This window comes from Clupea harengus, chromosome 2 (genome assembly GCF_900700415.2).
Source record: "Clupea harengus chromosome 2, Ch_v2.0.2, whole genome shotgun sequence".
NCBI lineage: Eukaryota > Metazoa > Chordata > Actinopteri > Clupeiformes > Clupeidae > Clupea > Clupea harengus.
Window position 1 is genome coordinate 23276733 of NC_045153.1, and position 26570 is coordinate 23303302.

The window sequence follows — 26570 nt, forward strand, 5'->3', positions numbered from 1 at the left end:
CACACACACAAAAGAGATGTTAAATACTGGACAAACACTTCATGCAGTTTCATCTTTGGCATGCCATAGTTAACATTGAAAGGTAGACTGATCTGCCAAATGACAAAAGATACACAGACATAAACACATGCTAATAATTTCATTTATTTCACAAAGAATATTTTTTTTCTTTTGAATAACTCATGCAGAATGAGGCGGTATCAAGCTACTGAGACGGGACACACCCTGAAGAATATAAATTTGATGACTGTCAAAGGGGCTTTTATATTTTATGATGGATATAATCCAAAGCCTCATATTCTGCTGAAGACATTAGGCAGAGATCCGAATGGAGGTTCTGTACCATGGTTCTGGAGTTGCGGTGGCCCTTGTACACCATCTTGACCGTAGGTCTCCTGATGTTCTGTGTCTCGCTCTCCTCCATCTCTCGACGCTCCTTCCTACGGCGGAACAGCTCCTGGATTCGGGCCGCGGCGGAACGCCTGAAGGAGCACATGTGGAGCGGGGTAGAAAGGTCACGTTCTGAAGGTAAAAATGTCACCCAGGGTTCCGGTCCCGCTCATGAAGAACATCAGCATGTTTTTTTTTTTTTCATGGTGTTTGACCTGTTCAAACTGTGACACTTAAGATATCCATACGGTGGAACAGCTGAAAGTGAGTGATTGAAAGGAGGAGGGGGAGGGATGGTGTGTAGGCGTATGTGTGTGTCCTTTATGGAAGCGTGTTTATGGGGTAAGAAAACCATCCATGGCTAATTACAAAGGAAATAAGCTAAGTGTAAGAAATCACTCTTCAGATATCTGACATTTCAGGCCAGCAAAGGAAAACCAACACACACTCACACAAAACACATCCATAGTTTCGGATCTCAGTCAGTCCTGACCACCCTAACACAACACAACACCATCATCATCATCATCATCATCATCTCCCCCATGCACTGTGACTAGTTCTGTTAATAGCATATTGCAACTCCAAAACTGCACGACTTCTATACTAGTCCAAACGTTAGAGCACATGCTGGGGTCTACACAACTAACAACCATGTCATCCCAAACAGATCGGCTCTACATGCACAGATGTCCAGTTAGTAACTGTGTTTCATGTTGCCAAAAAACTCCATGACACTCTCACACTGTATCACAAAAGCAGAAAAGCAACGGCATCGCTCTTTGTGCAAAATGAGCCTTCAACCGGGTCACGCTCCAGTTGAATTTGCAGTGCTGTTGTGGGTTAACTGGAGAATCATGTCAAAGAAGGACCTTTAGTACTGGGTTTAGTAGTCGCCACACATGCCTCAACGACTTTACCTGATCATCCTATCCCCTACTGGTGTTCCTCTGAAATTAAACCTAACAGGAAGAACAAGGATTCACTTCACAGCTTTGTGCAGGTCAAGCAAACCACGGCCGTTTGCGTAGAACAGGGGAATGAAATACGAAGGAAGAGGAAAATACTACAGAGGGACTTTCAGTATAATCTTCCTTTGCTGTTGTTCAGAACATTTGTACGAGAAAAAAATGAGGGAAATCAATTATGTCATTAATGTACTCTCCACAGGCTTAAGCCTTTTTCTTAAGCATTTCCTAGACTGGAGAGAATATTCCGGATCAGTGATAGACTAGCATAGACCGAACCTAATGTACTGTAATCTAAGGGGCCTCTCCTCACCTCTGTCCCTGTCCTCCTCTGTAGCGCGCAGAGGGGATCAGGATGGGGTCGTCGTCGCTGTCATCCGAGTCCTGGTTGGCACGAGGCGGCTGGGCGGGATCTCCCTCTCCCGGGGGTTCCGCCCGCCTGCAGGACTCGTCCCCCCCCACCCCCTCCGCACCGGCACCCAGGGTCCCTGAAGAAGAGGAGGGAACAGAGGAGGAGGAGGAGGAGGATGACGGGCCCCCGGTGTCGGCTGTGCGGGGGGCACTGGGCTGTACCGGGGCAGGGGCCTGTGCCGAAGAGCTGCCCTGAGAGGCGGCGGAGACCTTCTCTTTGCCGCGGTCAGAGTCGCTCGAGCGGGCCGGAGGAGCCAGCCTGTCCTGGGCTGCCTGACCAGGAGGAGAGACCACTGGGGGAAGAGGAGAGGCGTTCAGTGAGCATAATGAACCAGCTCAACTAGACAGAGGGGTGGTGAGTTAAGATATGGTGTCTGTTACTATGACAGTCTTCTTATATTTCTGAATACTGCTGGCAGTACTATTAATCCAGTCAATCGTGACGATATAATAAAAGTTCTCAAATTAAAGTTCTAAATAAATTGAGGTGACCTGACTGTGTCACTTTCTCAAGTTACTTATTACTCATCCATTGTGTAACGAGGACTATCTTGTGGCCTGTTTAAGTGTCACTGGAACATTTTACACCCAAATATTACTACTGCAAATAGGACTAGCCCATTATTTTTAAATGCTTTATTGGAGTAAATAATGTCTGTGTTATACCAAAACATGACACCAAACCTTACACAAACACATACTGTACATACACACATCCTAGTCTTTATGTGGGCACACCGCAATGTTGTGTTGTGTAGCATGTCGAGGCAACCTTTTAGGCAACAACTTCTCATCAATGACAACATCTTATTGGACCAGTGTTTCTCACCTCTCTCTGCTGCCTGACTCTCATCAGGCTTACGACCACCAGTGCCGGCCCCTATGGAGCTGGAGGCAGGATTGCTCCTGTCGAAAGAAAAGCCAACACAAGAGCAGCCCTGATCAGATCCAGTCCCTTCTTCATCTAAACATGAGCATAATATCCACATCAGCCCAGGGACAGATTCAGCAGCTACCTTTTACCATACTGGGTGTCTGTCTGTCTTGGAAACCATTCAGCAGTATCCAAACAAGAAAACTATTCACTATAAAAGTGGTCTCATTTATATCAAAGTAAAGAATCTCCTTCCGCCTCTACTTCGTCATCATAACGACAAACTGGAACACACTCAGGACATTACACCAAAGATGATGTCATCCAACACCAAAGATTTCCAACAAGAGCCCGCTCCCCCATCTCTCACCACTCGTCTGTGAAGTTGAGTTTGATGGTGCTGGTGATGGTCCCCTCTGTGCTGTAATGAAGACTCAGAACCGGTTCTGATGTACCAGACCGGCTGCTCGCAGACACAGAGCTGCTGTAGCTGGTGCCAGCAGTGATGGAGGAGGTGGAGGCTGACGGGGGGGCTGGCAGGGGCGTGGGCTCAGGTGGAGGCCCAGGTGTGACTGCCATCTCTTCACTCACTCCACCTGCAGCTCCACCCGTACTCGAGCTTACAGTCCCTGAGGCTTCCATGCTACCTGTGGTAGAAACACAGCAATGGAGAGAGAGAGAGAGAGAGAGAGAGAGAGAGAGAGAGAGAGACGAGAGTAAGAGAGAGGAAAGTGGGATGGAGAAAGTGAGAGAGGGAGAGAGTCAGAGAAAAGGATAAGTTAAGAGAAAGGAGAATAGAAGGAGACAGGTAAACAAGGAGAACGAGAGACAGACAGAGAGAGACCGTAAACAAAGAGAAAGAGAGACAGATGGAGAGAGACAGGTAACCAAGGAGAAAGAGAGACAGATGGAGAGAGACAGGTAACCAAAGAGAAAGAGAGACAGATGGAGAGAGACAGGTAACCAAGGAGAAAGAGAGGCAGATGGAGAGAGACAGGTAACCAAGGAGAAAGAGAGGCAGATGGAGAGAGACAGGTAACCAAGGAGAAAGAGAGGCAGATGGAGAGAGACAGGTAACCAAGGAGAAAGAGAGACAGGTAACCAAGGAGAAAGAGAGACAGATGGAGAGAGACAGGTAACCAAAGAGAAAGAGAGACAGGTAACCAAGGAGAAAGAGAGACAGACGAGGAGCGAAATGGAGATTGAGTTCTACTGTAGCAAATGACGTACATTCATCCAACTATTTATTGAAATGTGACATTTTGTGAAACTACCTGGATTTATCTGCATATCTCATTGTTTTAAAGTCTCAATAAATACTGATGTGCTTGAATATCAAACTACAGACTCTACTGTCACAACATGTTTTAGAAAAGAACAGACTGAATCAAGCAACAATGTTGCAGTTAAACAACTATGATTATAACTAAAACTATAAACATCTCCAATCCTCCCCCCACCTCCCTCTCCCTCCCCCTTTTCCGTCCAACCTACCACCTGTACTCCTCATGTTTGACTGACACCTCAGAGGGTGGGCTTTGAGCTTCTCTAAGCTTCTGATAGGTTAAAGGAAGAGGCTCACTCATGAATCTCAGAGAGGGGGTTTCATTTTAACACCACGCAAGCTGCTGGATGAGCCTGGCTACTGAGCAGCACATTTACAAACACAAGACTCACACACTACAACTTGAGGTATTAAAATGCAACAGACAAACACATTCAACAGCCATCAGAGGACCGTCATTTCCAGAACTTTCCTGAGAGCCCTGAAATCGTCCTCTGATGGGTCCGGTGATGTGGTTTGGAGTGACATACACACAGGAGAGTGAAATAAAAAGACAGACACAGATATATACACACACACACACACACACACACACACACACACACACACACACATTCCACACTGACAGGGTTTGCAAGCTTGTGTGGTACAAGGGAAGAGAGAGAACACAAGGAGTGGAGACTGGTGCGATGGCAAGCTCAGACACTGCCACCATGCAAGTCAGAAAACAGACAAGGAATCAGTGATGCTGGGATGATTTCTGCGGTTCCTCTTTGCTCTTAGGATGTGGTCACAAAACACCAAATTACAAAGTCACCATCGGCAGAATTTTGGGAAAAGAAAAATGACCTCTGAACTTTGACCTTCCTCTTCCTCAACAGGCAGCCTCAGAGTGCCTTCCACTTGCCGTGCAGTCAACGTTCAGAAAAGCCAATACAGTTTGAATAAAAACAAAACGCAAACGCTATGGGACGGGCACGTGAGGCCAACCCTGAAGGCAATCTGCACAAGCCATGCTGCAAGGCTGGAGCTATGAGCTGCTCTCTCCTTCCGGAGTTAAGCTTAAACAAAATGTGCATAAAGTCTATTAATGATATAATTAATACACCTGAAAGAGTCTGAGAGCTTCAGAGGGAGTTTAAGTCACCGGTTTTAAACAGAGAGATGCAAGGACCATGACAGCTTTCTGTGGCAGAGAAATGTTGTGTGTGCACCATTTTTGTGACCCTCTGTGTCATTTCCTCATCATTGATAGCCTGACTGTCTCTGCTGGCTGCTGGAGTGCTCTTCTGCAGATGATGGTGATAGACAAGGCACGAGAGATAAGGAGCGGAGAGCTTTCTTACTGCACAACCCTGCACTGCTGAAGGGAACATGTCCCACATATGCAGACTGTAATGGAAATGTATAATTATTTTTTTTCGTTCTTCTTTGTTTACCAGCACTTCTTTGTTTACCAGATTGATTTTAGTCTGTACCGGATCATTCCGCAGTTAAAAGATAAGGTGTTCAGCGTGACGGAGGTACTTCTCCTCCCTAATGGATGTCCTTGAGACACTCTGCTACCCACGTGCGGTCTTCTTCCAACAGGCCCCACCACCCAACAGTAACTTTCCACTGAAAACATGTTGTGTCATCACTGAATAGTAGAAAAGCTGTGTGTGCTTTTCTTCTGGGACTCTCTTCCTGAGCATTGGGTCCCCCACTCGCAAGTTGGTAAAAAAACGTTTAAACCAATGCCGGGTGTGTTCGGGTTTATCGAAATTTTGCTGGACTGATCCAATACAACACAAAAAGGACAGATAAAACAGGGTGAGAAGGGAAGATAGGTAGGGGAGGATGAGAGAGGAAAGGATAAAAAAAAGAAAGAATAGTGGTGAAGGTTGAGGTTGAGGGGGCAAAAGAAAAGACGAGAGGTGACGCACCCTGCTGCTCATCCAGAGTCATGGATCCGAGCTGTTTGTTTACCACAGACGAGGGGGAATCTGGAACACAAACAAGACTCACTAAACAAACAAACAAGCAAACAAACAACAACTGTAAACAACAGCAAACAACAGCAGGAGAACAGGCAGAGGGAGTGCAACGCCAAGGGCAACAACTCACACCAGATGTCACAAACAGACCAATCAAAATGCAGACAAAGACAGTTCAAAGGTTAAGGAAGGTCACCGTCATCTCATTCATGTATGCTACACCATAGTCCTACAGGACACCCAAGTTAAAGGTAGAATCAATACCTTATTTCATATTTAATGCACTTAAAGTCCTGCGTACAACGACTCTGATTTCAAACACAAGTGAACCCTGACCTTCAACATCACTCAAACCACACCCGCAGTAGACTGGGATGCAGGAGTGCTCAAATATGCCCTCACCACCAAAGCTTGGTGAAAAGGAGCAAAGCAGAGAGAAGCTTAGAGAAGAGAATCTTAACTTAGAATAGCAAAGCCATGTAAGTCCTACAAAAGTAGCAAAAGAGAAGTGAAAGCAGTTCTTCCCTGAGACCTCTGTTCCTTCTCAAGCTTCACTGCCTACATACTCGAATGCATAAGTTACGGGTATGGATTATGCTAAGGTTTCTATAAAGCACGCTGTGACATTTACTGCTTGAATGGCGCTCCAAATAAACTGATACCACTGAACTGAGCTCAAAATGATTAACAAGTACTAAAAAACGGACTCATTTAATGGCAGCTTGGAGGACTGCAGTGAATCAGGGCAGGTCCCCCACTGCATGACATCACCCTGGGCCAGAACCTTAAGAACCATCTATCAGTTTCCCCTGTTTTAACTCTGCCTTCCTTGTTTTCAGGCCTGCTTGCCAAAGAGGCATCACCTAAAATACTGCAGCCAACAGAACAGGAACAAGACCAGAACTTGCCAACAGGCCTCATCACTACATCCACATATCTGTCCGAAAATATCACTCCCCCTTGTACCAAAGGCATGGATACACTCAGTACAAGTTTCACAAAGGCCACAAAAGGTGATAGCAGCGATATAGCATCACAATATCTGTGCAGAGACACACGCACGCGCACACACGCACTTGCACAGGGGTAAAAAATGATGACGTACCCAGCCACAAGCACCATCCCAAACACACTATCCCTGACCAAACTGACGTATGTTGTGTCCAACTGAGATGCACACACGTGCCAAATAGGTCACACAAAACACGCCATGGTGACTGGAGGTGTCTGGGTACCAAAGGGTGGGGGCGGGAGTGAGGGGTGGGAGTGAGGAGGCTGGGACTTCATGCCAAACAAAGCCAAGTGCATCAGCAACAGGGGAACTCTTTATGACAACATCTCAACTAAAACCAAAATCCAGTAATGGGGCCTTTCCCATTAGTAACTGGTAACCAATAAGTGGATGAAAACACTTTTTGAGTGCCAAATTGTCTTGAAAGCAATTTAATACAAAACTGAGAGCACTCGAAATTTGCCAATCTTTGTGATACACAAAGAATATGTGAGTCCGTCTGTCTGTCTGTCTGTCTGTCCCACTCTAAAGGTGTGTGTGCAGGGTAGAGAGTGGGTATAAGCAGTGCTCCAGGGGACAGCCTCAAATCAACCAGGTGTCACGTGAACTCACCAGGCAACAAACAGCCAACAACTCATGGGGGACACGCATTGTGGGGCATTAAGCATTAGGGTGGAGAAGAGGGTAAGTTAGGGGTGTATTTAGCACAAAAGGGCTCTCCAGGGTTGTCCCCACAAAAGAAGCACGAGAATTTATGAAGAATGTGTGTCCAACTTTTAAAGTATGGATAGAGCCCTTTCTGACCTGAGAGTTCTAGAGAGAACTGCACATAATTCTAAAATGAACCATTTATTCTAACAAAGAATTCTAACAAAGAATCCTGACAAAAATAAGGGCAACTACTAGTCCGAAGGGTTCCAATGAAGTTCCATATAGAATCCCTCATCAGCAGAACCTCTCAGAGTTCTTCTGTGGGGACTAGCTGAGGGCTTGTTGCCATGGAGAGCAGTCTAGAAGGCAAAGGCTTGCAGAACAGGTGCGTGACGGTAAAAAGAAGAGTGGCAAAAGGTGGGGTCTTGGGGTGGGGATGGGGGTGGTAACCTGCAGGGGGGGCGATGTCGGCAGCGGCCCCTGCGGGGCGCTCGTCTGGGGGGGGCTCAGGGCCTCCTCGTGGGCTCTGTCCTGGGGGGTCGGCCAAGAGCAGGAGCCTCTGCAAGCGCCTGCATATTAAACTCACAGGCAGCCGGCGAGGGCCATACTCTGGTCATGGCGGAGAAAGAGAGGAGAGGAGAAAGGGGGACAAAGGGAGAGGAGAAAGTAGGGGAGAGGGGGAGAAGAGAGGAGAGGAGAGGAAAGGACAGCAGGATCAGAGTATGGAGAGAGAGAAAGGAAAAGGACAGGGGGAGGAGAGATGGAGATGGAGGGAGCAGAGAAGAGGAAGAGGAAGAGGTGGGGGAAAGGAAAGGAAAGGGGAGAAGCAAAAACAATAACAAAAGAGGAAAGTAATTACATACAGAGGAAGAGAAGTGTGACTAGAGCTACTCTAGTGTCCATCACTACCACTTACAGGAGCTAAGTGCTTAAACGAAAGGTGAAAATGGAAGCCAAAGGAAGCTGGAGGCATGCCCCACACACACACACACACACCCACACACACCCAAAATCCTCCCATAGCACATAAACCCTGTGCAACATACACCTTCCAGAGACACACACACACACACACACACACACACACACACACACACACACACACACACACACACACACACACACACACACACACACACACACACACATCAAACCTAACTAGAAAATTCATTAGAGCATCCACAGCGATTAATGTCTGCTTTCAGAGTGATTTCAGGGTGATTTTCAAACCGAAGGACAGGTGATGTATGTGAGTGAGAGACCCAGTCAAACAAAGAGAGCAAAATTGCCACACTAACACGAGGACAGACAGATACTGTCCACAGACAGACAGATGGACACACAGCCAGAGAAACCCAAACAGACAAAGACACAAGGTCACAGACACAGATAGATGAAGTGAGCCCAGCTGTGTGCTGTGGCTCGGTGAAAAAGACAGACACCGACAGCAGTCTGCCTCTCAACTCAATTCAATTCAATTGCTTTCATATATCGCCAGAACAATTGACAATGTCTCAAGGAGCTTAGTCAAGACACAGTCCCTCACTCCCTCTCTCTCTATCTCTCTATCTATCTATCTATCTATCTATCACCCACAAGCTGAGCAGAGCACCACAGTGGACATTTACACCTCACAGAACAGCTCCTTATAGTACCGCAAAATCTTTCTGTCTCTCTCTCTTTCTGTCTCTCGCTCTCTCCGTTTCTCGCTCTCTCCGTCTCTCTCCCTCCCTCTCTCTGTCTGTCTCTCTCTCTCTCCGTCTCTCACATTCTAAATGAGATAGTCAAACTCCCAGTAAGGTCTTTGTGAGGGATATGCGCTACAGCTACCAACTACCCTCACACCGATATAGTTGCTGGAGGTGCAATGTTTCAATCTGCTCTATACACTTGGAAAGCATGTAGCGAACAGAAGCTTTGCTCACAAAGTGTCATTTGGGTATGTAGAAGAGTATTATGTTTGTGTGTGGTGTGTGCAGACTGTGTCTCTCTGTGTGTGTGTGTGTGTGTGTGTGAGAGAGTGTGTGTGTGTGAGTGTGTCTGTTTGTTACCTGAGAGGACAGCCTCCGGAAGGGCGGTAGGTGTGAGTGTGGATGTGGGTGTGGACGTGGCAGTGGACGTGGCAGTGGGCGTGGCTTCAGCCTCCGCCTCTGCCTGGCTCTTCTGTTCCGAGTCCGGACAGGACAACAACAAGGAAGAGGACGCCGCGGCCTCATTGGAGGATGAGGTGGAAGGGGGTGGGGCTGTGACCGTGGAGGAGGAACCTGAGGAGGAAGTGGAGGCTGCGGTGGATTCTGGGACGGGTTCCGTCGGGGCTGATGCAGGGGCAGGGGCAGTAACAGGTGCAGGAGAAGAGGTTGATGGGGTAGGGGCAGTAGAAGGGGCAGCTGTGGCGGAGGCAGCAGAAGGGCTGTCCATGTCGACTGCCCCCTCTGCAGCCTGGGGACCTGGGGTTGGGGCAGCAGACGCAGCCTCTCCAACCTCTGGCCGGGCAGAAGTGCCTGTGACGAGAAGAGAGAAACACTCTGATCCAAACTGCCTGCCGACTGCCAGCAATATATTATTCAATCAATCAATCAATCAATCTATCTATTATTTCTCCTGAGGGAAGTGTGGCCAGACTAGCCTTAGGTCAGAGAATTAATCTCATCTAAAAGTATTTAATCTGCCACTGGGAACTAAATGAATTGTGCATGTTATGTAAACACTACTTTATCCTCTGTTCAAAGCAGGGTTGCCAGCCTTTTTCACTGGCAACATTTGAAAACTTTTCCATGACTTTTAAAGGACCCTTCATGAAATTTCTATGACCTTTCACAACCTACAAGTGTGGGTAATTTACTCCACTAGTTGGGCCTATTTATTGAATTAAAATAAAACAACCTTTTCCATCCCTTTTCGAATAGGCTAATTAGGCCAACGTCAATTCAAGTGGAAACTGTATCAGACTGCAGAAATTCACCCAACGAAAGAGCACATTAACATAATCAATTTAATTAGACATCCATACGACAAAATCTAATTTCACGAATTCCAAAACATTCAACGTTTTCCAGGCCTGGAAAATGTTCATTTAATATCCCATGACTTTTCCAGAATTTCCATGACTGTGGGAGCCCTGTCAAAGTGCTGACGATCAATAGACACTTCTGACTCCAACTGGCTTCACAAATAAAAGTTTTAGGAATTGATTTAGGAATCCATACTGTTCAAACCAATACTAATAGCATGTATGTCTCATGTATGTACGTAACATAATCTCATATGTAACTCTAGCCACATACCTACAGCAAACATCTTTTAATTACTTAATGTAAGTAATGTACTAATTAAAAAAAAACTTGGCAGTTCTCAATGTATTACATATTACATAAATGATGCCACTGGACAGTTAATATAAAGTCAAGCCATATTAAATCAGTACAGTGTGTAGTGGTCCTTTGGTAGTGATGCAGCAGTAGTGCACGTGTTTGCTCTGTGGTGTTAGGCTTAGATCTTTACCTCTGGGTCGGGCTTGAGAGCGCCCTCTACTGCTCTGGGCCTCACTGGCCTCCTCGAACCAGCGCGACAGCATGTCAGACATCCTCTGCATCAGGGACACGTTCGGGCTTTGCTCCCCTGAGGAGGAAGACACACATGAGGACCACAAGCCTGCCCAAACGGACCCCTTCACAGCAACACTAACACACTAATAAATACACATTCGTCAGTCTGTAAATAAATGTAACAGTGTTTACATTTATGAATCGTGTGACAGTTCTATGTGATTCACAAAATAATGAGTGAATCACATGCTATTCATTTGTGACTCACGAACGCATCTGTGAATTGCGTGGCCTTTATTTGTGAACCATGAAATATGTTTGTGAGTCGGGTGACATTTATTTGCAAATCCAGAAGCTAATCTGACTTCACAGGGGTCCCTGTGTATGGGCAAGGCCTCGTTAACATGCAGAGTCCTCTCTGGAGACGAAGATTAGAGGCTCACCGTGTGAGGGAGGGAGTGATGGCCTCAGCACTTATTATTAAAGAGATGGGAGAGATTAGCTCAGACGGAAAGTTTTTCTTCAGAAGAGGGTACACTCCAGGACACGGTTAGACACGACTTAGACGGAGTGTGTGTGTGTGTGTGTGAGTGTGTGAGTGTGTAGGTATGTGAGTGTGTAGGTATGTGAGTGTGTGAGTGTGTGTGTGTGTGTGTGTGTGTGAGAGAGTCAGTCTTGAAATAAAAAAAGGGTCGGGAGGAGTTATCAGTCGCAGAGAAATTGAGGCAACGAACACAGAGACATTGATGGCTGCCGACATGTGATTGAGTGTGAGTGAGAAAATGAGGGATTGCACATTACAAAAAGTTTACATACACAACTCCAGTCCGAGGTGAAAGTTTGTGTATTAATTAAACTCAGTAGGACCTCAGGATCGTGTATGTATCTGTCAGAGGGACAGTTTCCGTGTGTGTGTCTGTGTGTGTGTGCGTGTGTGTTTGACAACACTTCTCCACTTACCATCCCGCTCTCTCTCACTCTCCGGACGAGCACGAGGTCCCGTGTCCGACCAGTCTCCTCTCAGACGCAACCGTTTAACTGGAGGCTGCCTCAGCTGTAGACACACACAGACACACAAACACACGTCAACACCCTGTCAGACAAACACATACTCACACAAGGGGGTGGTTGGTGTCAGAAATAACCCTATTGCCCCAGCAGTCCTCTCTCCCCCCGTGACAATCCTCAACACCACCGCTTTCACTTTCATCTGCATCCCACAGTGGGTCCCAAAATCCCTGCTCCCCCACGATCCCCCCTCCAACCCCTCCACCCCCATATCCAGCTCCCTTTCAGTATGCCCTTCCAGCGCCCTGAAGATCAGGAACGAGTGAGCCATTTGGAACAAAGCCTTTAATCTATACAACATTCAATTCTCCTCCAAAAGACACACACACACACACACTTCAGCAGTGCACAATATCAGCCTAGGGATCAACGTCAGCATTGAGGAGTGCATTAATGAGGCTACAGGAACTATAGGAATTTATGAGCAATCCTGACCTGCTAATAGATGAACTACTCATGCTAGACAAACACTAGTGTGGCTGCTTTGAAAATATTACTGATGCACAGAACTTGGCTTCAAAAGCAATTCGGAGAAGAATTAATTTTAAATAGTTTTCAGTTTTGACCTGTCTCACATAGATGATGTGAATGCACAGGTGTGATCAATAGCTGCATTGCATGAGAATTACACACACTCACCCACACACACACACTGTCTCTCCCTCACTCTCTCTAATGTAGTGAGGGGTGTTAAACCGTAATCACCAAAGGTCTACTATTTTTCTCTCAGTAACGCCCTTGCAGGGGAGACAGAGAGATCAGCTGTAAGCAGAGAGAGAGAGAGAGCGAGAGAGAGCGAGAGAGAGAGAGAGCGAGAGAGAGAGATGAGTAGCAGAGACCCCAAAAGAGTCGTTGGCTTAAGGGCTTCGCTTCAGGGCTCAAGGACAGTAGCTGTTTTTAGGCCACAGGCCATTCAGCCCTCCTCCTACCAGTCCAGATTTTATCCTCTGTATGCCCAACAAACCTCAACCAGCCCAGCGTCCAGGTCCCTAACACACGGTGAGAGAGCAAGGGGGCCAGGGAGCGATGTGAGACACAGCCCAAGAACGTGAGCCTGCCTCCCTCCCTCCCTCCCGCCTGCCACGTGCCACAGTCACACAGCACCTTTCTGGATCACTGTGTACCCTTTCTATCCCTCCCCCTTTCTATATCTCTCTCTCTCTCTCTCTCTCTCTCTCTCTCTCTCTCCATGTCTTTGCTTCTTTCTGTCTATCTCTCTTCTTTCTGCAGCTGTCTCTCTCTCTCGCTCTCTCTCTATCAATCTCCTTCTCTCTCTCTGCACCTGTCTCTCTCTCCATATCCTTCTCTCTCTTTCTCTTTTTCGCTTTCTATCGTCCTCTCTGTCTCTCTCTCTGGAAATAAACACCCTCCTCATGCACCCCAGATCAGATTTCCAAAGCACTCACGAGGGCAAGGACCCCCAAGTCTCACCCTACATCCATAAGCCAGACACAAGGTGAAGAAAAAGAAGGGGAAAATAAGGACTATTTATTGCTTCCTTTCCCGTATTGACGCAACTCAGAGATGTCTGACCCACTTTGTTTTTCAATGCCCTGTATTTGTGTCTAATGATACTCCACAGACACTGAGGAAGACATTTAGGGCAGTTAAAGCATGATGATAATAATATGGTAAGGGCTAGGGTCGGGATTTACTGACTTTGTTTTCCGCATCTAAAGTCTATCTACCCGAAGAGTTACCAAGATAGTGCAGTATGTCAATAGGTATGTAATGCGTAGGCTAATGTAATCTGTGCTCATCTTTCATGCATCTCTGAAACACCTTTGGATTGGTTACGCAACAAACTATGAATACAATTCAAAACACCCCCAACCATTGACAGAGAACTCTGCAAACCCCTCAAAACACCTTCATATTTCAACAAAAACAACAAAAAGGTTCAGTTCAGTTTTTTTTTTACAATATTGTGCACTTGAACTGAGTAAAAGTGACCCTTCTTCCTCCTCTTTTCCTCTGACTCACGCAGGTTCAATGCAGGTGGGCTGATAGCATGTGATGGAGCCTGCTGAAATATCCTTTCCATCCTCTACTATTTAATGAGACACCGTGATGACAGAAGGCTAGATCACGACAAGGAAATATGAAATATTTGTAATGTGCATAAAATGTAAATGATGCATAAAAAAAAGTAAGTACATACACACGCACACACACGCGCACGCACATATATACCCACATATACACACGCACACACACAAAAGGCTCCAGATTGGGTTTCAGATTGTGCCACTATATCACAGCGTAATATGTAGTTGCATGGCTATCGCACCCTGAATGTTTATCATACAGCTACTCCCTGAGTCTCCACTCTAAACAAATAACTCAAACAAATAAGGGTTATTAATGTCTCTCTATAGCAACCGTGATGAAGTAGGCCTGGATGCTGAAGAAGAGAGAGGGTGGAGAAGAAGAGAGAGGGTGGAGAAGAAGAGAGAAGAAGAGAGAGGGTGGAGAGGGTGGAGAAGAAGAGAGAAGGTAGAGAAGAAGAGAGAGGGTGGAGAAGAAGAGAGAGGGTGGAGAAGAAGAGAGAGGGTGGAGAAGGTAGAGAAGATGGAGATAATGAGAAAGAGGCAGGCAGTGTTCTCTGTTCCCCCTCTGTGCTGCCCATGGCTCCCTGGCTATTTCCATCCCTGGGGGGTGAAGGGGGCAGCATGTGAGGCTGTATTTGGAAAGGAATGTGAGCACACAGTGGGGGGGGGGGGGTCCAGACACAGCTGAACACATCGTGCGACAGCTGAGGGACTGGAGCAGTGATCCAGCACATTTCTCAACCACACACACACACACACACACACACACACACACACACACACACACACACACACACACACACACACACACACACACACACACACACACACACACACACACACACACACACACACACACACACACACACACACACACACACACACACACACACACACACAACCTCTCTCTGCACTCCAACCTCAAATCCCCCTGCGTTCCTTGTGAACCGAGTGTGTGTGTTCCAGAATGTACTTGCCAGTGTGGCGTTACATGTGTGTGGCTGCATATGTAGATATCCACTGCACGTGTAGCATCTAGACGTAGACATTTCACGTATGTACACACGAGCTATGACTGTATGTCATGAATCAGGACTAAACTTATAACAGGTATTCACTGCAGCAAACCCAATCAGCACCGCGTCAGAGCTAGATCGGGTGGCCTTTGCAACAGGCTGACAGCAGCCCAGCTACCTTTCAGGCAGGTAGAGAGAGATAGAGCTGTGTGTGTGGGAGGGGAAGGGGAGGGAGGGAGAGAGAGAGAGAGCTATGGGGAGAAGGGGAGGGAGGGAGAGAGAGAGAGCTATGGGGAGGAGGGGAGGGAGGGAGAGAGAGAGAGCGCTATGGAGAGGGGAGGGAGGGAGAGACTGAACCAAGAGCAGTGGGTGGCACAGGAGTGCTTCATCTGTGCCATCCACAGGCAGAAAGAGACTGATGGGCACCTCCCGGCCCAGGACAGTCATTATGGCAGAGAGGGGGCAGCCAGGCTCTCGCTCTCACTCTCTCTCGCTCTCAGCCTCCATTTCTCCGTCTCTCTCTCGACTCTCTCTCAGCCTCACTTCTGCCCTCCACTTCCCACAGTAACTCTTCAGTGCACTCCTACATTGTTGTGCTCTGTGTCATTCAAATTGTTTATGCGTATGTGTATTTCTCTCCCCCTCCTTGTTATCTACTATGTTCGGTCTGTCATAGTATGATCCTTCCCTCCACTCCCTCAGTTCGTTCTCTCTCTCTCTCTCTCTCTCTCTCTCTCTCTCTCTCTCTCTCTCTCTCTCTCTCTCTCTCTCTCTCTCTCTCTCTCTCTCTCTCTCTCTCTCTCTCTCTCTCTCTCTCTCTCTCTCTCTCTCTCTCTCTCTCTCTCTCTCTCTCTCTCTCTTCTCTCTCTCTCTCTCTCTCTCTCTCTCTCTCTCTCTCTCTCTCTCTCTCTCTCTCTCTCTCTCTCTCTCTCTCTCTCTCTCTCTCTGGTTATTCAGGGTCACCCCTCTCTCTCGATGGCTTTATAAGAGGGACCCGGAGAGTACTTCACTCAAGTTGCCAAAACAACTCAACATCCCATCTGCACTGTTTACGGGGAGTACCCATCTACCCGTGAATAAGAGAATATGTGCATGAGTGTGTGTGTGTGTATGTGCGTTTTTGAGAGGGGGGGGGGGGGGGGGAGGGAGAGGGAGAGAGAGAGAGAGAGGGAGCATGAGAGAGCTGGAGAGATGGCAAGATTGGGAACAAGAGACCTGTTAACATCTGTGTGTGTGTGTGTGTGTGTGTGTGTGTGTGTGTGTGTGTGTGTGTGTGTGTGTGTGTGTGTGTGTGTGCCTACGGGCTCAATCTATTTCGGCCATAAAGCCAGCCCCTCCCTACTCCCCCACCACACGTCACTGCATCTCCAAAAGCGCACAGCAACACACTCTATGCCAGACGCGTCTCGCCTATGCAACACACACTATGCCAGACGCGTCTCGCCTATGCAACACACTCTATGCCAGACGCGTCTCGCCTATGCAAAACACACTATGCCAGACGCGTCTCGCCTATGCAACACACACTATGCCAGACGCGTCTCGCCTATGCAACACACAGTATGCCAGACGCGTCTCGCCTATGCACAGATCTGATCTCCATTGTAATCAGTCTGGCACTGAAGCCAGAGCGCACAACACAGACACGACTCCCCCCACCCCCGTACCCTGGCGGCTGCCCTGAGCCAAACTCAATACTGCTCAATTATGGTTGTATGACAACACGCGGTGGCCCGCGGCCAAGCTACAGAGTAGATGCGGAGCGCTCCGGTGAGGACAGGCAGTGCGATCTGACTACACGTCCAACACTACTGTTAAGTACATCGAGCAATTTACAGCACGTTATCTCTGACGGCTTTCTCAACTCCCGGCCAAGGAAATCTCAGAGTGCTTTCAACACTGCCAGTAGGAATCTCATTACATTGTATGATGACTGGATAATGACTTCACTGCTACCTACTGGGCACTGGAGCTTCATACACTCACTCAGATATCTGAGACTCCTGACACAGTCACTGGACTGGACTAATTGTGATTGAACCTGATAGTGTGCACAAGGGAAATCAATGCTTTTAAGGTGTACTCAGCTTATAACTGTCCTACGGATGGGTCCCCTATGGTTCTTCCCAATCAAGTACACATTTCTTGTAAATACCAGTGGGGTTTTTTTTTTTTGTTCAAGTTCGGTTTTCTAACTTGTTTCCAGTAATACAAATTTACAACAGCAGCATCTCCTTGCCGTACATCTATGTACAGAGCAGTGAGGAGAGACAAGTCACATTTACATTTGGTCTAGACTAGGTCCTGTGGACTGAGCCAAGCATTGCCAAGTACTCAAACATTTGTCTAGGCAACTGTGTATGAGCCAAAATGGCAGCCACTGGAATGACTTCCAAGTAGTCAAACATGGGCTGAAATGAGGCCTGGACATTGGGCTCCCTCACCTCCTCCCTCCTCTCTTCTGATGGCCCCTTGAGCTCGCGGGCCTGGTCGTCTTTGGGGTCAAACAGGTAGATGTAGTCCGACGAGTAGCTGACCAGGACTTCCTGCCCATCACCGCTGTAGCACAGCGATGTCACACGACACGACTTGTTGGAGAGGTGGGCAGGGACAAATCGCACACAGAGACCCGTCGTGCCCCGTCCCATATAGTTACCTGCAGAGTGGAAAGCACATGCTTTATTTAAAAACAAATGAAGAGTAAAATAAATAAAATGAAATAATATACTCACAACGCGCTAATATACACTAAAATGCACATGTATCACGAGTGTGTACTTGGTGAAGACAAGTCTTTTGGCTAAATGGATCTACTCTACTAAATGACTGCATGTAAACATATCAAGACACAAGTAGGCTTCAAAGTGCTGAGAACACCACACTAAAAACTAAAAAAACACTGAAAATCCTAAATCACAACAGGATTGTATCAGTTAAAACTTAAATCTGTACATCCTTCTCTCCATCTCTCAACCATTCATCCATCCGTCCATTCATTTGTTCGAAAAGTCACAGCAGTAAATACCACCAAAATGTTACCAGACAAACTGAAACCTAGAGCTGGTAGTTGCAGTTAAGCGACGCTGGACCTACCCGTAGCTCTTGTGCCAAGCATTCTTCTGTCGTAAATCCTTACTGAGCTGTCGGAGCAGCCGACGGCCAGGTAGTAGGGGACAAGGGGGCAGATGGATATCGAGGTAGCAGCCCTGCGGCAATTTATCAAAATGTCCTAGTTAAAGAATGGAGAGAGAGAGAGAGAGAGAGAGAGAGAGAGGACAAGAGAAGTTACAACCTCAAAAAAAGAAGTGGAACACAAATGAAGAAAAACATTAAAAGCTAAGGATAGAAAGCTAATGGAGTTTAATGAACAGAGGTCTTACGTGTTACTCAGCTAAAATCAGAGCATATTGGCTATAGGTGGAACAACCATCAATCAATAATGGGTAATAAAGCATAGATGATCACACAAGATAATGTACCAACATGTTCCCCTAGTTCCCTAGTAAGAAATGTGAAAGCAATTATCTTTTTCAGACAATAACAATACTGAATGCTGGGGGCGTTTCAGACAGAGGGTGAAAAGAGATATTCAGAATGAGAAAAGTATGTTTTTGGATCACTGAAGTGTGCAAATCTATTTGAGCAGACCCCATAGATAGAATTATGAACACTGAAAATGAGCATGAGATGAACAATTTCAATTTTTTTTACCCACACTACTGCATGCACAATACAAAATGAAATGGATTCATTTAACAATAGCTTGGGTGTATAATGATGTGGTCAGGAGAAATGTATTCAACTGCACACACACACACAGTGAGAAAGATATTCATGGAAAACCTCAACAGCACCCTCCCAGTCCTGCACACTCCACCAGATGCACTCTTTTGATAAAGGCTGCCATGTGTAGCTGGTCTTGTACACTCTCTCTCTCTCTCACACACACACACACACACACACACACACACACACACACACACACACACACACACACAAAAGTATGCCTTCCCGAAAACTTCCTGTACCCACACTGTCCTGCACAAACACCACCGCAAACACCATACATCTTCTCACCCTCTCAGACACAAATAATCCGGCAAACAAACAAACAAACACGCACGCACGCACAGACACTAAAGCTTCCTGACTGTCATTGTTGGAGCAGTGGAGTGTGTGTGATAAGGGTGTGGCTGGTTAAAAAGCTTATTTCTGCTTGGCGAGCTCTCTGACACTCAGCACATCTGACAGCCCAGGCTCCATAGCCCTCCTGTGGTCCTTACATCTTTACAGTCCTCTTTGGTGCAGCTGGTCTTCATGCGCAGGTCAAACCACCGCACCGTGCCGTCCTCTCCACACGACAGGAAGGTGTAGGGGTCGTTGGGTACGGTCATAATCTACGGGGAGAGAGAACGGACAAACAGAGTAAAGGGAATGGAATGAAGTGCGTAAGGGATAGAAAAGATAGATGGACAGAGCAAGAAACAAAAAGGTGAAAAGTGCGATGGAAAGATGCCACAAACACAAAATACAGGGAGTAGGGACTGTGTGTGTGTGTGCATGTGTGTGTGTGTGCGTGACTACAAAAGGTTTTATGAGTATACATGAAATTAGACTGTAAGACAAGTTTGGATGAGAGAGGGTAACAGATGAGACCTAAAGACTCACTGCTGCTGAGACCAGAAGGGAACAAATCACATAATAATATATCACATAATGATATGTCCATATTTGTGACAAAGGCAGAGTCTGAAGGGTAAAACAAAAACAAAGAGACAGGCAAGCACAACCTGCACCAATAAGGTCATTTCAACATTTCAGCAAAATGGTCCTTTGATTGAACAGCCAATTAAAGGAGGCACTGTGCTTACAGCTATCCCATCATCCCTTGCGGCTTACACCATAACAGTGTTATGACAGAGGCAATATACTGTGCCACAAAATCGCCTTTTTACCTTCCTGTCTGTCTGTCACTTCAAGAACACTGGGCCATTTAACTGCCACCAAACTACTGCTTTTGAGAGCGCCAGAGAACCTCCCACATGCCATTAAAAGTCTGACACTCGAGCACTTTAGCCATCAAGCTCACAGACAGGCCTCTTGTGTCCGGCATGGGAAAGCATGCAGTGTTCTCAGCTATGCATATTAAGGCAGTTTGCATGAATAATTATAATGGGTTATAAAACTTCCTCTGCGCTGCTTTCAGCAGAATTCTAATCAGGCACTGACCAAACCTGCACCTCATTTCTGATGTATTAACACAGCTGTACTCCTTCTTTTCTCCTCGTTAGTGTATCTTCAACTGATTTTATATCTTCCCTGAAGCAAAAGCTTCACACAAGATTTTCACACATTTTTCGACGACCTCGAATCCTCGTTAATCTTTACTGACAGTCCATCAACCTGTCTCCACAGTTGGTGTACTTCATCTCATTCTCCACAAGAACAGAGTCTTTCCTACTGACGTACTCTCAATCACTGCCATTGATTATTACGGACACACGGGCAATGAATACAATTCATTCTTGGATATTATTAAAATTATAATTAGCTTATTAATCTTTAATTTGTTGTTAATGATTCAAACCTAACCCTTTTTTCACTAGAAGGAATGTAGCATACTGTCTAGCTAGTTCCTCCGTAAGAATCTCACTCGGTTTTGCTCATGATGACTCATACCTCATAGGCTGTGCCGTAGTGGCAGGTGAATTGGCATTGCCGGTTGAGGTCAGGGCACTTCTCTGTGTGGGTGTAGAAGATGATGCCATCTCCTGAGCAGGACACGATCTGCTGATCATTAGTGTGTGGCATAAACTTTGCGCTGAAGATGTTCGCCCGGTGCCCTGACCTTATAGTCGCCTTGACCTGGGAGACGACAGGAGAGGAGGATGAAATGTGGCACCAGAGAAAGTTCTAGATCACATTAGACTAGTTATTGAGCCAAAGAGTCATGGGACTAATAAGTTGTTACAAAAAATAAAAGTTTAAAAAAATCTGCAACAGGTAACTACATTTAAGAAACATTCAACAAACAGTCGACAATGTATCAAACACCATACTAGCACTAATTCTCAACTTTGTGTACAGTCAAATACAGGAACACTAATTCTCAACTGCCTGTCAACTAATCCATAACTTGATCCTAACCCACTCCTAACACAAACACCAGGCCTAAATTGAATCAGCTCCTAAATCTAAATATAACTGTACTCCTCACGGTCATCAGAGTGTCAACAGATAAGACTGAAAATAAGATGGGACCTGGTCCAATCCTCTTTTAGGTACAATGCACTATAACCCATTTGCTGGGGATGGGGGGTGGGGGGGATTTCCCCCCGGCTTGTGTATAAATCCCTGCCACTGCTGAACTATTTGTATCCCCGATGGGGACAAAATGTGTCCCCACTCATAGGGATGAATGCCACTTTACCAATATATTGTATAGAACACCTAGAATACATTTTTTTAATTTTAACCTTTCATTTATCTCTAGTCTATAGTCTAAAGTGCAATCAATAATAAAACCAGAAATGAACTATCACTGGCAGCGCTCGCACTGGTGTTTGTGATGGTCCTGGGTGAATTGGCCTTGATCCATGCATGGTCTTGATCTATTTAAGCCAGCTAGCGCATGCTTTAACAGCTGCAAGAAACAGCCTAACAGGCTTTATAGTCTACTACATAGCACACTGTGGTTCGTGATTTACGTTTCAAACCATCCCCCCTTCTGATTTCTCCACAAATCCCACACTGCCCATCTGTATACTGTTTAGTGACGGTGTCAACACAGCAAAAGGGGTAAATCAAGCTGTTACCCCAATAGGGCAAAAATACTACGCCTTGAGAGAAGGTTTCGGAAGAATGCTAGGGTCTGGTCCTCTGGCAAAGTTATAGAGGACGAAAATAGCCTTGTCAGGCCTTCATCTGACTGCAACTCACAGTAACAAGACAGGCTGGCTCTAAAGAGGTCATGGAAGATTTTATGGCCATATAAACACAAAAATCACCTTGTGGCCACTTTCTGATGAAGTGGAACTTTCTCAGAGACTAACCTGCAGCAGCTTCCTGCCCTCCCTGCCAGGTTCTGAGCGATATATACAGAGAGATGCTTATCATTTGATATAAAACTCTTCACTTTTTCAACAGTTTGGCAAATAACTGCAGCCTCACTTGACTGTCATGTCAAAAGGCCGTGATCTGTTATGGGCTGATGACTTGAGACCCTGAAGGGTGACACATGGGGAGAATAGAGAAGAGAAAAACTTGCCTTTCTGTTGTAAGGGTTGGTGATGACTAAATTGGTGTCATCAGAACCTGATAGGATGTATTCTCCCGTATCATTCCAGGATATGGTATTGACCTGTTCAGACGACAAACAACAAACAGACAGTTTAAAAGATTACTTCAGTGTTCAGTGGTTTCCTCTTCAGCTGAACTTGTTGAGCCACATTGTGCTGCAATATGAGGGTCACAGATTTAATTCCCGTAGGGCACAAAAACACTGATGAAACAATTGCCTTTCCTGTGCCATCAGCTGCTTTGCCTAAAAGCAAATGCAAAGATCTAATGATTTTAATGTTTACAATCAACACCACACAAACTATGGAGGAACGATAAACATTCACTTTTTATCAGGGATTACACTTTAATCTTTAAACCTCAGGGAAAATTAGTTTGCATCTCCTCAGCGGAACATTCTTTGTGTCACACCATTCTCCAAAATACCTCAATTGACAAGGATATCTAAATCAATATGTTCAGTCAAAGCCAGACTTCAGGTATTAACAACAGGTATTTCATTCCTCTGTACAATTCTGTATTCACCATCGACAAGATCAGGTAATAGAATTCATTCATGCCCCATATACTGAATGGCTGTAATTTCTGTAAAGAACAAGATTGTGGACATTATACCTACAAACTTGCCATCTATATTTCCATCTGCCGTATCAATTCACGCCAACTGTTTTGTAAAACGACAAATGTTCTCCTTGTGCAGATCTGATATAGTTATAATGGATGAGAGAAATAACATAGTGTTCCTGGAAGTAGGCTGTTGTTTTGATTCATCCCTAGAGGAAGCCTATTTAACAAAGCTTGTGAAGTATCAGCCTCCTGTACAACAAATCTCTGGGTCTGCTTATAAATGTCCATTTCTTGTATTCACATTTGGCAGTTTGGGTCATGTGCATAAGATGGTCACTAGGGGTCTCAGGATAGTTCAATTGAAAAAATGAAAGCAGAACAGTTGGCAAAGTACTGTTGCAGCTCATCCATAACTGGAAGTAACCATATTTGGAGGAGAATGTGCTGTGTTTACCCATAAGATTGATTCTGCTGCGGTTTAATTACTGCCGACTGAGTCACATGTTTGAGTCATGTCTGAGCAAAAAAAGCATCTGCTAAATTTGTGTCCTTATGTATTATGAACTCAAATAAAAAAGCAAAATGTGTGTGTGTGTGTGTGTGTGTGTGTGTGTGTGTGTGTGTGTATATATATATGTGTTGAAGTGCTCTAAAAGTTTACAAAGTCAACCACTTTGAATAAAAGTATGTATTACAGCTAAATGTAATTGTAACATTGCTTTGAACATGCTTAGAACATGTGTAGCTTTTTGCTTGCTCCCTGGTAGTGGATGCTGCGACCACATTGTTTTGGAACAGAAAGTTAACTACCTAGTGTTGCCATGGGGAGCTGTAAAGGACCGGAGCCTGAGAACCAGATTGCTTTGCGGGAAACCGTGTCCCTTAACGCAACCTCTGCCTATAAGAGAACCGTCGATCAATATTTCATTAACTTCAGTCGAGCAGGCAGCCATGCCACCACACTGTCTCTTCTCCTCCCATTTCTCTGCTGCCGAGGCTCCCGTCGGCGCACTAAAGACCGAAACGACGAGCTTTACCATGCTATTCCATTTGGTTTGACCTCCACTCTGCTTGCCTCCCCTCTGCTCTGCGTCGTCATTGTGAATGGTCTAATCCCCTTTTGCGCAGGCAGTAGCTCTTTAGCTCTCTGCTTTACTCCACTGAACAGATGAGCAGCTTTGAAAACACTATTAAGTGGTGTTATGCTCTCCTGGTCTCCCCTGGACTTCCGAGTCTATTTTTCCATCACCACCCCCCCCCCCCCCCCCCCCCCCCCTCTCAAACTTCCAAGCCATCTCTGGGATGGTATTATCCATAAACTGGGGGGAGGGGGGATGTCGCGTAAGCATGATGTGCTAAAATAAGACTGTGTCAGTGATGTCAGTGGCTGGAGAATGCAGCGGCTGGAAGCGACTCGAAATGCAGGTCCCAGGTCAGGAGTCGGAAACTGTAAGGTTATCTTCCAGGCTCTGATAAAGGACACCCGAGCCATCTTACCGTGTGGTTTAAAAAAAAGAATTTCCTGCACACAGGCATAAGTCCTCCTCTTCCCCAAACAAACACAAACACAAACACACAACATGAGCCATGTGGGCTTGTGTAAGGCTAATCACTGGAGTCCATCACGTCCTGACAAAAACCCACTATGGGATGGCATCCCTTAGCATATATAGAGCAAGACCTGATATTTATATTATCTGCACACACACGCTTGCTTTAACCTCCCCTCCCCGTTCACCACAGCTATGGACACAGTCGTCTATAAAATCACCAATCTGCCCCAAACATGAACCAGTCATTTTTCCAAACATGAACCAGCTCTGCCCACACCCTGCTCAGCCGGTGGCCAGTGGAATGCCAGGTTGGCACAGGTGGGTGTGTGGTGAGTGTGTTCTTGGTGACCCAGGCTAGCAGGACCACTGAATGTGCTGCCTTCTGTTAGCGCCCATGTGTCAGGCTGTGGGCAAAAACACTTCTCAATATAAATGCTGTCGATATTCAAAATCCATAATATAAGATGTATATTTTCTTTCTTTTTTTTTATGAGTAAATACTGTACGTATGTATGGGTGAAGGTTTGGTGTATATATGTGTGCATATATATGTATGTATGTATATATATGTGTATGTATGTATATGTGTATATATGCCTCTCAATAACGCGATATGTATTCAATAGGGAGTCGGTGGGGTGGGTGAGGTCTGGGAGGGGGGGAACTTGAGCGAGTTTGAATGTGCATGTATTTGTCTTTGTCTTGTGTCTTGAGGACCCCCTCGAAAACGAGATGCTGCATCTCAAGGGGTTATCCTCCAAACAATAAATTTCAAAAAAATATATTGACCTTAACATTTCGTGTTTTGGTGGAGATGAGATGCTTATATGATCTGCTGGTTTCAACCTTGAGGGGATTTCAAGCTTTCACCATTTTTTTCGTGTGTAAGGCTCAGACATGGAAAAGCATGAATGGACATGGTAACATCAACTAGGTCACAGGTCTTAATTCCATGGATGATGGGGAGATATACTGCTTTCAATGCCACTATACATCACTTTGTCACCAGTACTAGCTCCATGCAGGGACAGGTAGGGAGACATTGGCAGGGCAACCTGAACCTCACCGCGTGAGGTACCACCTGTGCCATGCTATACAAAATGGAAGGTTGTGAATATTTTCTGTCCTTTGAGGGCATATTTCATTGGTAGTTAGGAAACTAGGACATTACCGGTAGTCAGTGTTATGACATTACCCAGAACCTCATATGCACACAGTCTGGGATCCAACATGCTGCTAAATAATGTGGCACCAGGGCTGGCCCTGTCTAAGGTGCAAAACGTGAGTTTTGTACACTGCTGCACACTGATTTGCACACTGCTTTGTGGCAATGTGAAAATGACAGGGGGATTCATACAAGCTCTTACCAAAACACAGCACGGTAATAATTAAGTAAAAAGAAAAAAGACTTTACTCCAGGAGCTCCGACACTAGGCCCACCATATACAGTCTGAGTCTGGGAACCAATAACATGCTGATGACTTATGAGGACCAACATGAGAGCTGCTCCAGAAAGGCCCAACGGATTAAAAACAAAAAATGGAGCAACTGCCTCAGGCTTAAACGTCGCCAGGCACTTATCCACTCCACTGAGCAGCGACGCACCGGCCGGGGCTCGCGTACTTCAGAAGCAGGCGCTGAGCAACACAGACGCCCGCATCAAAGATCTCACTGACCCAGTGTTCTAAGTGAGGGTGTGGAGGGTGCAATGAAAAGAGAAAAAGAGAGCGCAGTAGTCAGTAGGTATATATATGCGTATGTAGGAGATGTATGTGGTGGTCATACACACACACAACCCCCTCCACTTTTGGTTTACAAAGTAACAGCTTTAGCAACATTAGCAACAGTTGTCAGAGTGACAGTGTGCACGACTGCCTCACATTCCACAGCGTAAACGTGGAGAG

The 26570-nt window shown here is 46.0% G+C and overlaps 1 protein-coding gene across 4 annotated transcripts in view; it reads right to left on the reverse strand.

Annotated features, from left to right (window-relative positions):
- Nucleotides 1-26570, reverse strand: part of dcaf6 (ddb1 and cul4 associated factor 6) — a 39643-nt gene that overhangs the window by 6114 nt on the left and 6959 nt on the right. The window contains exons 3-17 of one of the 4 annotated variants that reach the window (XM_012837569.2): nucleotides 22515-22607; nucleotides 20927-21112; nucleotides 19531-19644; nucleotides 18341-18476; nucleotides 17692-17903; nucleotides 12073-12166; nucleotides 11069-11185; nucleotides 9619-10068; nucleotides 8018-8176; nucleotides 5854-5913; nucleotides 3014-3290; nucleotides 2599-2675; nucleotides 1672-2062; nucleotides 1311-1352; nucleotides 344-482 (exon numbers count right to left, since the gene is read on the reverse strand). In XM_012837569.2, the coding sequence (XP_012693023.2) occupies nucleotides 344-482; nucleotides 1311-1352; nucleotides 1672-2062; nucleotides 2599-2675; nucleotides 3014-3290; nucleotides 5854-5913; nucleotides 8018-8176; nucleotides 9619-10068; nucleotides 11069-11185; nucleotides 12073-12166; nucleotides 17692-17903; nucleotides 18341-18476; nucleotides 19531-19644; nucleotides 20927-21112; nucleotides 22515-22607 (2547 nt within the window). The remainder of the gene's footprint in view (nucleotides 1-343; nucleotides 483-1310; nucleotides 1353-1671; nucleotides 2063-2598; nucleotides 2676-3013; nucleotides 3291-5853; nucleotides 5914-8017; nucleotides 8177-9618; nucleotides 10069-11068; nucleotides 11186-12072; nucleotides 12167-17691; nucleotides 17904-18340; nucleotides 18477-19530; nucleotides 19645-20926; nucleotides 21113-22514; nucleotides 22608-26570) is intronic. The other 3 variants (XM_012837572.3, XM_012837570.2, XM_012837573.2) reach the window with 3 other exon arrangements.